The sequence below is a fragment of the Euwallacea fornicatus genome, chromosome 26, assembly GCF_040115645.1.
Source record: "Euwallacea fornicatus isolate EFF26 chromosome 26, ASM4011564v1, whole genome shotgun sequence".
Lineage (NCBI taxonomy): Eukaryota > Metazoa > Arthropoda > Insecta > Coleoptera > Curculionidae > Euwallacea > Euwallacea fornicatus.
Genome location: NC_089566.1, coordinates 3,110,306 through 3,122,809, shown reverse-complemented (window position 1 = coordinate 3,122,809; position 12,504 = coordinate 3,110,306). Strand labels below are relative to the sequence as shown.

At 31.0% G+C, this 12,504-nt stretch overlaps 3 protein-coding genes across 5 annotated transcripts in view; 1 reads left to right on the top strand and 2 right to left on the bottom strand.

Moving 5' to 3' along the window:
* LOC136347123 (furin-like protease 1) overlaps positions 1-6,525 on the top strand; it is a 36,243-nt gene extending 29,718 nt beyond the window's left edge. For 2 of the 3 annotated variants that reach the window (XM_066296816.1, XM_066296814.1), the window contains one exon: positions 5,901-6,525. In XM_066296816.1, the coding sequence (XP_066152913.1) occupies positions 5,901-6,322 (422 nt within the window). In that variant the 3' untranslated portion in view covers positions 6,323-6,525. The remainder of the gene's footprint in view (positions 1-5,900) is intronic. The other variant, XM_066296815.1, reaches the window with a different exon arrangement.
* Positions 6,526-8,102: 1,577 nt separating this feature from the next.
* On the bottom strand, positions 8,103-10,200 carry LOC136347126 (uncharacterized). Its single transcript, XM_066296822.1, has 4 exons — positions 9,694-10,200; positions 8,596-8,805; positions 8,312-8,465; positions 8,103-8,251 (listed from the first exon to the last, which is right to left on the bottom strand). The coding sequence occupies exons 1-4, from the start codon at positions 9,755-9,757 to the stop codon at positions 8,245-8,247; spliced, it is 435 nt and encodes a 144-aa protein (XP_066152919.1). The 5' UTR covers positions 9,758-10,200; the 3' UTR covers positions 8,103-8,244.
* A 138-nt stretch (positions 10,201-10,338) lies between these two features.
* Positions 10,339-12,405, bottom strand: LOC136347125 (BLOC-1-related complex subunit 8 homolog). The gene is made up of 3 exons (XM_066296821.1): positions 11,945-12,405; positions 11,710-11,887; positions 10,339-11,603 (listed from the first exon to the last, which is right to left on the bottom strand). The coding sequence occupies exons 1-3, from the start codon at positions 11,988-11,990 to the stop codon at positions 11,342-11,344; spliced, it is 486 nt and encodes a 161-aa protein (XP_066152918.1). The 5' UTR covers positions 11,991-12,405; the 3' UTR covers positions 10,339-11,341.
* Between the last annotated feature and the right edge of the window lie 99 nt (positions 12,406-12,504).

Genomic DNA, 12,504 nt, shown 5'->3' with positions numbered 1-12,504 from the left:
TTCCAGTCCTGCTTTATTCAATGAAGATGTCCCGCAAAATTAAGTTGGGAACGTCTATTTTTTTTTTTGATAAAAGAGGCTGATCTTCCATAAAATTCGTAACCTTTTTCTTATCATTCTAGATGTTATCTCAACACCGAGCTCATCAAAAATAAGGCTCTTAATTTTGTTCAATCCTAGAAATGGTTCACTATTCGCAATTTTAAAAATTTGTTTATCTTAATAGCGTTTAGTTTTTCTGGGTCTTCCACACTTTTTTTACATCAGTATTCCTGGATACTCGATATTGTCGGATAATTCAACAAACAATGAATGTGTTTAAATTAAATGTTTTAACAAAATTCTGCTTGCTTTTGTTCATTTCTGTACAAATTACAACACGTTCTTTTATGTTTACTGATAAATGTTTGCCTTGAGGCATTTTGACCAACGTTATGTCAACAATGAAATAAATTTTAAGGTAAATATTTGCTATAATTTGATAAGTTGCTCTACTTTTTTCCACAAAAAAATAAAAATAAAAAAATCTTTTTGTAGAAGTATTTGGATAAACACTGGCTTTATATTAAACCTACACCTAAATATTTATAACTATTAAAACTCTAATTATATTACTTTTTCAAAAGTTACTCTACATATTTCCACTACTGTATCTGGTTATATAAATTCGCAATGTTCCCATTTAGCTTCCATTGAAAACTTTCTATCGCTCTACCAAAGACCCTGTATATATATTACAGTGAGTTGTTTAAATCTCTGAATATATCATGCTAATATCTTATGATCAATTTTGAAAAATTTTATGTTAAAGTCAATATTTTATGATTAAAAATTTAGAATAAGTATTTGAAGTCTTGTTCCAAACAATAGGCAAAGTAATTTTCTAATTTTTTCCAATTTTTTAGAAAAGCTGGATTTATTTCGGTACAAACGTTACGTATTCGTTGGTTTAATTTTTCTTTACATTTTGAGTTTGAAAGTTTTTACAAATCTTAGATTTAAAGCAACCCCAAAGAAAGGAAACATTTGGCGAGAGGTCTGGACATTTGGGCGCTCATAAAATTGGTTCAAACCTGCCTATTCAGCTATCTCTAAACTCCTGATTTCGTAAATCTCTAACAGCATTTGTAGAATGAAGAGGAACGCCATTCATTTCCAACCTCGGATTTTTAATATTTAAAATTACAGTTTCGGGTAAAATTTGATTTCGAAAAAGATCCCAAAATTTAGTGCATTGAGATTTGCTTTGAATAAAAAATGGTCCAATATGGATATCACCGATTATGCCAATCCCAACGTTGATTTTCGTGTTATATTATGTGTGGGTTAAATTTTATACGTGGGCGTTATTGTTTGACTAGTAACCTAAGGGATAATAAAAAATGTAGTGTAACGAGGTACAATAGAATCAAAATAAGTTCTTATCTATAATTTGTGAGTTTACACAACCAGTTAGGGAGAAGAATGCTTCATCAAAAAAGCAAATTTTTACTAAAATATCCCCATTTTTACTGAGTAAATTTTATACACGGTTGCAAAAATCTGTTCTAATTTTATCTTCTCCGCACAATAATTGATGAATAGAATATTTGTAAGCTTGGCATTTGAACTCTTCTAGGATTTTACGTACAGAAAATTTTAATATTGCATAATGCTCTACTTGCTTCGAAAATACGATAAAATTTTCTTTTACAAAACATAAAATATTTTACTTCATTTTTTCAGTAGAGACATATGAGATTTTAAGTTTTTTTTATGTGAATGGACTACACAATCTACCGAGTTAAACAATTTACAATGTAATGAATGGTTCTTATGGCAGGGATAGGTTTTCCAAGATATTTTGCTGCGAGTAAAACTATTGCCGCTTTGGTATAAATTGAGTATTTATATTTTTTCTTCTTTTTAATATTTCTATTAAATTCTTTATAATTTTTAGAAAGTTCGGAAATTATTAATAAAAGACTGATTTTGATGTTTTAAACATTCTCCGTATAATGTTAGTTGCTTGAGTTTCATTGCGTTTGACGTGTGTTTTTTAAAATTGAACATAGGGTAATAACATAGTATGTTCAGAGATAAAAAAAAACTCACTGTATTTAGGCATATGTACATATAGATATATCCCGTAAGTTGATATTTACTGTGATTGTTTGATGTACATAATGTTTAAAAGACTCAGTTTATTTAATGTTGATACAGGGTGTCCATGTTAATTTGTAATACATTTTTTGCGGAAGATTTGTTTATTGAGTTTTGAATTGTACTAACACATACTCGTGCTAGGTCTTTCTTACATCATATACAGGGTGGCCCGCTAATGTGTCAAAAGTGGACTTCCCTTTTAGTGTTATAATGTGAGAGTAAAACGTTAAAGAGGAGAATTGTAGAAAGAAGTACCGTTCACATTTTAAAATTATACAGGATTACTTAAACATATACATCGTTACTTAAAAAAAGTGTGGCATTCCTAAGGTAATTATTAATCAATAATTATTATGGAAATAAATATTTTTTCCATATATATGTTTTTACAAACACGTCCAATAGCAAATTATTTTGTATTAAGTTATTGGTAATATTATTTTTAAAAATTCCAAAAATAGCCGCTTTAAAACTCCATCATACTTTTTGAAGCGTTTGTCAAAATCAATGAGTTAAAATCATTGTCACAAACTTCATAACGGATATTCCGTAACCACCCCATCTCTTGCCCTAGTTAAAATTTTTTACTCATATTACCCTTAATTTAGAAAGGGCTTGATTTAGTGTGATATATTCTTTAAATGAATTCGCGTAAAAATATGAAAAGTATGAAACTTTAATATATTATAAATTATTATAAGTGATAGGCATGATATCTGTGATAATTGCAAATTTAAACATTGACGAAAATTTAGTACGCATATAATTTGAAACAGAAGTTTTTTTCGTGAATATAACAAAACGGGGTTTATCAGGAAAAAGAAATCATAGTGGCAACACTGCTAGAAATAATGCATGTATTTGTGTGATTTCTATGCGGGGACGAATATAAAATTTTAACTCGTAAAACCTAAATGGAAACTAAACCCAGAACCATTTTCCGTATATACCCATGAATAATTCAATGATTTGTTTAAACTAATTGCTACGGTATTTCATATTCTTTATGCCTATTTCAAAAAATTCTAAACTCAAACCATTTTTCACAGAGAGTAAATCTTCTATTTAATTAATATGATGCAAGTGATATATAATGGCATTTCTTAAGAAGTTTTAAACATGGATAATTAAAAGAAATAGGCATAAATGTAAATCTATTGAACGTATAATCTATACCATGCGGACTATTGTTGCTGCTGGTCTCATTTGTTCGCAAAATTATGAAATGAACGCACCTTTTTTTAACGTGGTTTAGGGAAATCAATTTTTTTCAGACATTGTTAATTTGGTACATAGGGATATGAATTATTCATTTTGTTTCGGGTTGATTTTTTAATTCAGAAATAATCGAGTACACCCATTGTCGTCAGAGAAACATGCTTCAACATCCGGAACCACCAATATGAAGGCATTACTTTATACATAATGATAACTGTATGTTGAAGATTCATAGATTTGATTCATAAAATTTTTTAGTTTTCACTATTTAATGAAACGTTTAGGTCACACTTTTCCTGTGATTTTTCGATACCAATAACAAAATTTTAATATTTGCTTAGGTTAGTTTTAATCGATTTGGGATTCTACAAGGATTACAGATAAAAATAGTATGTTTCAATCTCTCTTCTTTGCCACAAAACCAATATTTTGGGCTATCTTGTTTACCAATTCTGTATTAATATTTTCAAAATGTGCCATATCCCGTCAACCCTTGCGTAGTATAGTAATCGACATTGTCCCATTTTCTGTAAGATCTTTTAGAGATCTCATAGAGCTCCTGCTATAGGCATTAGAAAAGCTAGTACTAATATGAGACCAACGGAAGTGTTGCAGTCAAACAATCAAATAAATCTGCGTTAGACGAGCATGCGCTCTCACATGATTATCCTGAGAATCAACATTCACTTCAAAACGTCAAGGAGGTGATTTCATTAGACCACAACTTATATAATCGGAAAATATTTCCAATTGTATTTTCGTCAGTTATATCACAATCTAATAATTTCTGAATGATATATTTTTTGAAACGCTCTATATATAAATTCTTCAAAATATGTGCAGCACTTCTTTCTACAATTCTTGTATTTAATTTTTTGCTCCATTTCTGGCGTTAAAAGTACTGTCGACTTTTGGCGCTATTGGGTCACCCTGTCGATCTTGATTCATTTGTTTTAGTTATTCTTCCGGTATGTTTACTAATTTTTTGGTCCCTTGTATATTAAATGTAGTTCCTGAATGAATATGTTAACCATTAATTTAGGGTATAAATGTTGTATGTCCGTTTAAAATTATTCTGATTGAGCTAAGTAATAATTGAAACGACTACTTAACTAGTTCAAGAAAAAAATATTCAACAATTCGTGCAGATTTAATATCATTTGAGAAAAAATATATTTTAATGTCGGTCTTAATTATTAAACCTATATACTATATATGAATAAACATTTCTAGTCATTTTTTATAATATTATAGATTAAACTGGATAATAGTTAAAACATGAATTTTTAGTATTTAGGTGTGAAACGAAGGGCTGCGTAGATCTTTTAAGGGAATGTCGTAAGAAGATTATTCTTTATCTCACTTCTTGACCTATTCGCCTTGTCCTTATATAAAAGTGCGTAGATAGGCGGAATATAGGTATATGCTTCACTCTTAGGTTTCTATTGTTATTTGGTTGACGCTTTGCCGGCCAAAGTAAGTTTCTTATGCAGTTCAAAATTGTGAAATAATGTTTTAACTATTGTCCAATTTACATATAGGAATATATTAAAAACTAGTGTATATTATTTGAAAATCAAAATAACAAATCAAAATAATCGCGACTCTATTAATAATACATTTTACAATATGAAGTATTATCAGTGGAGAAGGGATATAACTTTCAGGTATTATAATTTTAAAATCAAATGTTTTAATTGACTTTCTAAATCATTCTTGTAGGAAACAGTTTTGAACTAAAGGTTATATTCCTTACCTAAATTTGAAAAAACGCTCAAAGGGGTGAATTTGATTGTGTGATCGTCTCGGCCATATTGTACTTGAGTTTTGTGACATAATATTGTAAACTATAAATTATTGGCCAAAAAAAGAGGTTTTTTGCTGTTGTGCACGGCCCAGTTTTTATATGCCCCTCTGTAAAAAATCCCAATTGGCCGGATGTACAACCGCGAAACACCGCTCGTTGTTATTTATGCTGTAGTAACCTTAGCCATACCACTGTTTGTAAAATTTACAATACAATAAAATCTGTGGCAAAGACATTCTGCTTTTTGGATTTCCCCTGGTGGGACCGCTATTTTGGTTAGCTGTAGAATAGACAATACCAGCGGACCGTAATTTGAAGAAGTAATTTTAGGTAAGTTCTAAAATCTTTAAATAACTGCATGAATTCTTGTGTTGAAATTGTTGTCAGATTGTTTTATTACTGCCAATACCACCGCACACGTATGTCTCATACATGTGTGCATAATAAAGGGTGATCATTGGAAACAAACTTTAAAGTGTTGATGAAACATTAAAGGCACTTTTTGGATAAATTCATTTGTTAGCTATTGTCTGTGAGACGTTTAATGGTAAATACTAATTTCGTTTACGGTCTACAGCCCATTGCCAGATTTTTTTAACGATCACTCATTGTATACACACAGTAAAAGTATACGCTAACGTGAACTCCTTATACATTGTAGTTTTTAGATTTTAGCGATAAGTTGACTCGAACTAACCCAAGAAACCTGTACGTGACCACATTTTTGTAGAGTGTAATCCGGACTACTTCATGCACAACTGGAAATGCATTCGCAGTTGTCCTCCTGGATTTTATGATAGCAGAAACGATTTGAATCGAAATTCTGAGGACTCCAACTTGCCGAGTAATGCCAAATGTTTGCCGTGCCATTATAGTTGTATGAAATGTAGGGGATCCATGGACTACCAATGCGCGGAGTGCTTTGGTGATGCCTTCCTGTACAATAGATCCCGATTAGAAAACTACTGCTATCCATCGCACATGATGTCCGACATACTTTCCGAAAAATGGTATTTTATAGTGGTACTAGTTGTAATAGGTTGCAGTATGTTGCTTTTATTATTAGCTTTTTTATATTACAAAAAAAGGCCTAGTGGCTATGACATACTTAGAATGGAAGAAGACAACAGCAAAGTGGGTGCCTTAAACTGAAGAGAAATACATCCTATATTTTAAAGGTAAATTATATTCCCTTTTGAAAAGAAGTCGCCAAGCATTCAACTGTGATTTTTTAAATTGTAAAACTGTCTAGATGACTTATGTTGGTAATCTGGTGGGCGTCAGCCTTTGCCGAGATTTGGACTTGTTTAATTCAGAATGTTGTAAATAAACTGTCGACATATTTCATTAATTTATCTATGCGCAATCATTCAATACCTCGGATTTCGTAAAGCAATATACAGCTATATTTTTGATGTCAAGAATCCAGACACAACCCTGAATGTCTTGCCTCATACAAAAAATTTTGCCTAGAAACACATACGAGGATAATCTCAGAAGTACCCGACGTAACACTTTAAGAAAAAAAAAGGCAAATATTACTTTAATTCTCAATAGTTTTTTTGAGAAAAACACGCTTTTCCGAGCGATCTTATGGTGCTTATATACCTTGTTTATAATAAGAATCTTCGAATGTTTCAAAATATGTATCAACGCCGAACTCTACCTCTTCATTATTGGCAGATCTCTTTTCACCGAGCCATTTTTTTCAAGTTCAGAAGTAGAAAATGATTTGAGGGGGTTAAATCCAGTAAATAGGGCAAATGTGGAAAAAGTTCGAAACCAAATTCATTGATTTTGGCCATCGCTAAAGAAACAAGACTTTATTTTTCACCAAATGCTGCCGCTTTTTTCTAATTTTTTCGCGCAAACGCTGCAATAAATTTGTATAATATTCTCTTCTTATTGTTTTTCCTGTAGGGAGATAGTAAAAAAAAAATTATTCCACATGCATCACAAAAAACTGATGCTATCATCTTACCTGCACATGGAACGACTTTTGCTTTTTTTGGAGTTAATTCTCTTGAGTTCTTGTTTTGATTGTTTTTTTTATCTCAAGTGCGAAATGGTGGGCCCATGTTTCGTTCAAGGTCATTAATCGCTTTGCTGCTACGTATTTTTGCCAAACATTACCTCCAACCATCGTCACGGCTATGTTTTTGCGCAATTTTAGCTGACCATGTTCCAATATAATTTTGTACATTTTCACCACAATATCTGAATAGTTAGATATGGAGTATCATAGGGTCGACCACTGCGGAGTTCGTCTTGACAGCTTATACGACTAGATTTGAACTCTGCCACCCAAAATTTTACACTTGTTAACCAAGAACTAGATTCCCCCAAAGTATAATCTAACTTCGCCTTGATGTTGGAGAGACTAAAATTTTTCAAATGAAAGTATTGAATCACGTATCGATTACCTCTTTTCCTATATTTCCAAAATCTTTAAAAATGGCTCTAAAACAAACACAAACCAACGTAGCACCTTCAAACTTTAGTCATAAACTGGTTAAGATTAAGTTTTTGTAATATAGGAAAATTTTTAACAAAAAATCGCCATTTATATATCAAGTTTCATACTTCTACGACTGTTCTCGGGCAACAGGAAATGTTATTGACAATAAAAAAATATTTCCTTCTATTGAAGAATGTTATTTATCCAAATGTCTCAATTTCTTTATAAAGATGAAGAAAGAGTACAAAATTTCATTCATTTATCTGGAAACATTTTGAATGTATTAATAAAAAATAATTCTCAAGAACTAACCTTTCACACCCTGTATTTCGAAGACTCTTCGACATATTTTTATATGAAGTTATCGTGATATTTTGGGACCTAGAATACGTGGTTGAATTTATGGTACTATGTTTAAGGGCATCTTATATAATGATAACTGTCTATTAATGAGGGATTGAGAGTTATACAGACGCTTATTTAAAAAAATATATATAAATAAATTACAGTATAAAAACGACTAGTTAACACTTATCAATACTAACTAACAGAAGAATTCTAAGGCATGTGGAGAAGGAAAATTAATGTTTCCGGACAGCATTTCCTAAACACCAGCTCAATAACTAAAAAATATAAAATAATTTCATCATTATTATAAAAAAAAACATAGTCAAAGGTCTTACAATTGTCTACCGCCGCCTGCATTTGCTGAAGTCTGTGCTTGGGCCTGAGAGATTATTGCTGAAAATGGACCGAACCCAAAGGAAGCCGATTGAGATTGAGCTTGCGATATCGCACTAGCTTCTCCATGTCCGCCTGCAATCGCTGATGATTGAGCTATAAAACGATTTTATTATTTAATGAAAATCACAAATTTCCTGAGTTCGCAACATTTCGAAAATCTTGTTACGGAACAAAATGAAACATAACTTTTTTAGCAAAAAAGTGCAGTGACATTGATTCTCACCTAGGGCATGAGCTTGTCCCCCATACCCCCCTGGATGTCCTCCATATCCAGTGTTGTGTCCTCTTATCGGATATCCTTCATAACCCCCGTAGTTCCCTTCATATCCATAACCTCCTGTATGCCCACCTCCTAGAATTCCGATCAAAGGTGGGCTTCCTCCGTGTTTCTTGAAATGATGGGGAGATGCTGAACGGGGTAATCTGTTGGGGTCTGAGAATACGAACATAATGACATGAGGTTGTTTGTTGTCTATGTGAGATATGCAATGTGTACATAAAGTACGAAATAAATTCATTTTCTCTGTTGGAAATTAAAATAATAAAAAATGCCTGGACACATGGACTTCAGTTTAAAATACCATATATTTTGAATGGATAATATTAGCTGTGCCATCATCATCATCATTCCGTCACCAGTATAATTTTTTTTCATTTAATGTGAACGGGCGGATTTTTTTAACATTTAAGACATAAACTTTTGTACTATGTTAAATAACAGATTTTTGATAAATTCTTAAAAACATACAAGTATTTTTTAATGATCAAAAACCATTAAAAAAATTTATCCTGACGTCATATCTGGAACGATTATAACGTTACAGCCAATATTAACCAACCAAGACATGTGAAATTTTAAACTAAAGTCGACTTATCTAAGCATTTTTTATTATTTTAATTTCAGACCGAGAAAGTAAATTTATTTCATAGTTGTCCAGACTATATACACATATAAATTGAGCTTTTGTTTTGTTCACAATTATAAACGAAAGTTTTAAAAATAAAATAAAAATCGCTGATAAAAAGGATTAATTTCTAATGTTAAGTATGTAGATTTGTGCTCAGAATTATTGAAAAAATGTCCGCTACTTGCAATGAAAATTTAATACCTACTAGTATTAACGCAAAATAGACAAAAAGAAACCTACCTCTTTTTATACGACTGAAAAAGACAGAAAATTTTTAACTTGAAAAATAATCTATTTAAATCATTCGGACATAAAAACATCCATTTTCTCTTAAAAGTGAAATTAAATAGATAATGTCAATGCATCTATATCAAATTCTTAAATTATTAGTCATTCAATTAAAAAGCACTTACTTGGAGGGAATGCCGCTGTAAGTGCTAAAAGTGTTGTAAGAACCAAAAGTCTAAAGGTGATCATGATACTACAAAAACGTGACTCGAGTTGTGAAAGATTTTCTTCAGACGTTTTTTGATAATAAATGTGCTGTAAACAAGTATATATATATATATGGTATATCGCATTGAATGGATACCCACATCCCCACTTGCGGAAGTCGGTGTGGTTGATCTTGACAATATTTTCAAGATTTAGTCGAAGGTTTTATTGATCCCAATTTTAGGGAAAACCCCAGATTACAGTGTTTCTCATATATTAGAGGTAACGGAAGTCGCGTATAACGTGCAACTTCTCATCATCTGAAATGTTCCGCTCGAACAGATCACATTAACCTTCAGTATCTACTCATCTATTAACATCTCATTGTGCTTTTTACATTTTATATTTTTTGGGACTTTTGTAGTATTAAGTGATATTTCCGTACACTCCAAAAAATGAATTTCATGAAGGTTGCGTATTTTTTCGAATATAATGACATAGTTTATCAGATATTAAAAGTCTAAACGTGGGTGCTAAAGGTCACAGTTAAAATTTCAATAATTACCTGTTGTATTCTATAAAATTCGTGATTTATTACGAGAAGAGATTAAAATGTTGTCATATCTAGGTCAAACTGAGTTGCACTTTATTTAGTTAATAAATAACACTTCAAAAAAACACAATCATTATATGTACTTATCCTGTTTTATCGTATTTTTATTAAAAATTAATGAAAAGCATTGGAAATAAAGTAGCAAACGATCGATAATTTTCTATTGCTTATCTAGAAAAAACACATTTTTGCATATATCTCCAAAATCTTTTGCATGTTTCAAATTGCTAGAAATTTTACGGAATAAGTTTTTGCAATGTGACTGTATTGATTTCCGCAAAGTAGTGGTCTCCTTATAGATATTTTATCGTACTTACAAAATAAATAAGCCGAGTGTTCATTTCTATTAAATCAATTTTGCTACTTTAGCGGTTAGTTCCTTTTAGATATGCAATATATAGTTATTCTGTCTATTTTACAGGTAGTCAAAATTTTCTACCTCTATATCGCATTAAGCAACGTTTTTCATTTATTTGACAAACTCTTACGCAACTTTACCTACCTGATACATATTAAAAACGTTAAAAATTCTTCTTAAAAAGACTTTCCAGGCAAATCTACTGTTATGATTATATTCACAAAACAATATGGTATAGCTCTTGGGATAACACTAACATAAGCTTCATACATCCAAGTTCACTACACGACATACTAGAGTTAAAAAAATTGAACTAGGAACATTAAATGTCCAGATCAAATATGTTTATAAAACACACTGATACTTCCCGTCATCAACATTCAGATCTTATGTAATAAAAAAAAACTTTTGTCTTGTCTAGGTTTGTTAGAGTGATAAAATTTAAATTCTGGAATATTTATAAAAGTTATGAAGTAGTCTACATCAAGCCTTGCCTCATATAATGCAAATATACAAAATTCATGCTTCAAAAGCATGTCTGAAATATGGCAATATTATAGTATCACATTATTTAAGAAATAATAAATTACTGTTTCTACTTAGCTTAAGGACCAATTCTCATATACATAGTTTTAATTAACCTTTAATGTATTAATTAACTTGTGCTTGAATGAGTAGCTTTATTCATAATACTCTCTACTCGATTAGCAGTTTCTCTTACTACATCTGAAAGTTCTGGAAGTTCGGGCAAGTCGAGTGTAATATGTGCAGACAGTCTCTTATACACAGAACTTGAATCAACTTTCTTTCTTCTTGATTCTTCATATTTGAGTTGTTGCTTTAGGAAGATAGCATTTTTTAAGTTTTCACGTATGTTTGCAAAACTTTCATCTGCATTGTTCATTGATTTAAGGGCTCTAGAAAAAAAAAGGAAGATAGCTCATTTCAAATACAATGTGGCTAAAGCTCTAGGTGCAAAACAGAAAATTATTACATCCATAAAAATTGCAATAGATAACTTACCCTGCTGCATATTCCATATCATAACATCGTCCTTGTAATTCTGCATGTAACTTGTTCACTTCTGATCGAAGATCCACCATTGGATTTATTGCTTTTCGTACATGTTGCTGCAGTCTATAAAATGCCAGAGATGGCTCATTTGCTACTATATGCATATTCTCAGAGATTCTTTCAGTGGCTGTAAGGAGATTGTTGTAAATAGTGCTGGTATAGAATATATTTGGTTGCTTATTACCTTTTCGCACCATTATCTCCAGATCTGAATCAACATTGTATGACATTTTGGCCTCTAAAAACAGTGTAAAAGAGAAGATATTAGAATTGTCACTATTTTCTAATACTCAATAAATTTATTTAAGTGTAAATTTGTTGAAAACAGTGTTGCTTGCTATCACATCACAATAATCCCTTTAATTAAATAAACTACATAATTCTTATTTGTTTGTTTTGGTTGCTAAAGGTCTTAAAAAAAACAAAAAGAAATCTGTATTTTCGAATAATCACGCTACAAACGCACAACTGGCAGCATCGCTAATGGATTAATGAGTGCTTTGATACAATTTGAGCAAATTTTTGTAAAATTTAATTGTCAGTATTATGTGTGTTTTCAAGAATTTATGGTTTCTTGAATACCCAATTTTTGAAATTAAATTCAAGACTTCACTTCAAATTATAAAACACAATGTATAAGTGCAAATTTGTTGATTTATCTGTAACAAAACAAAGATGGCTATTACATTTGTTAAAAGTGTTGATAATGTCAAAATTACAAATTATTATGATTAAAGTTAGTCT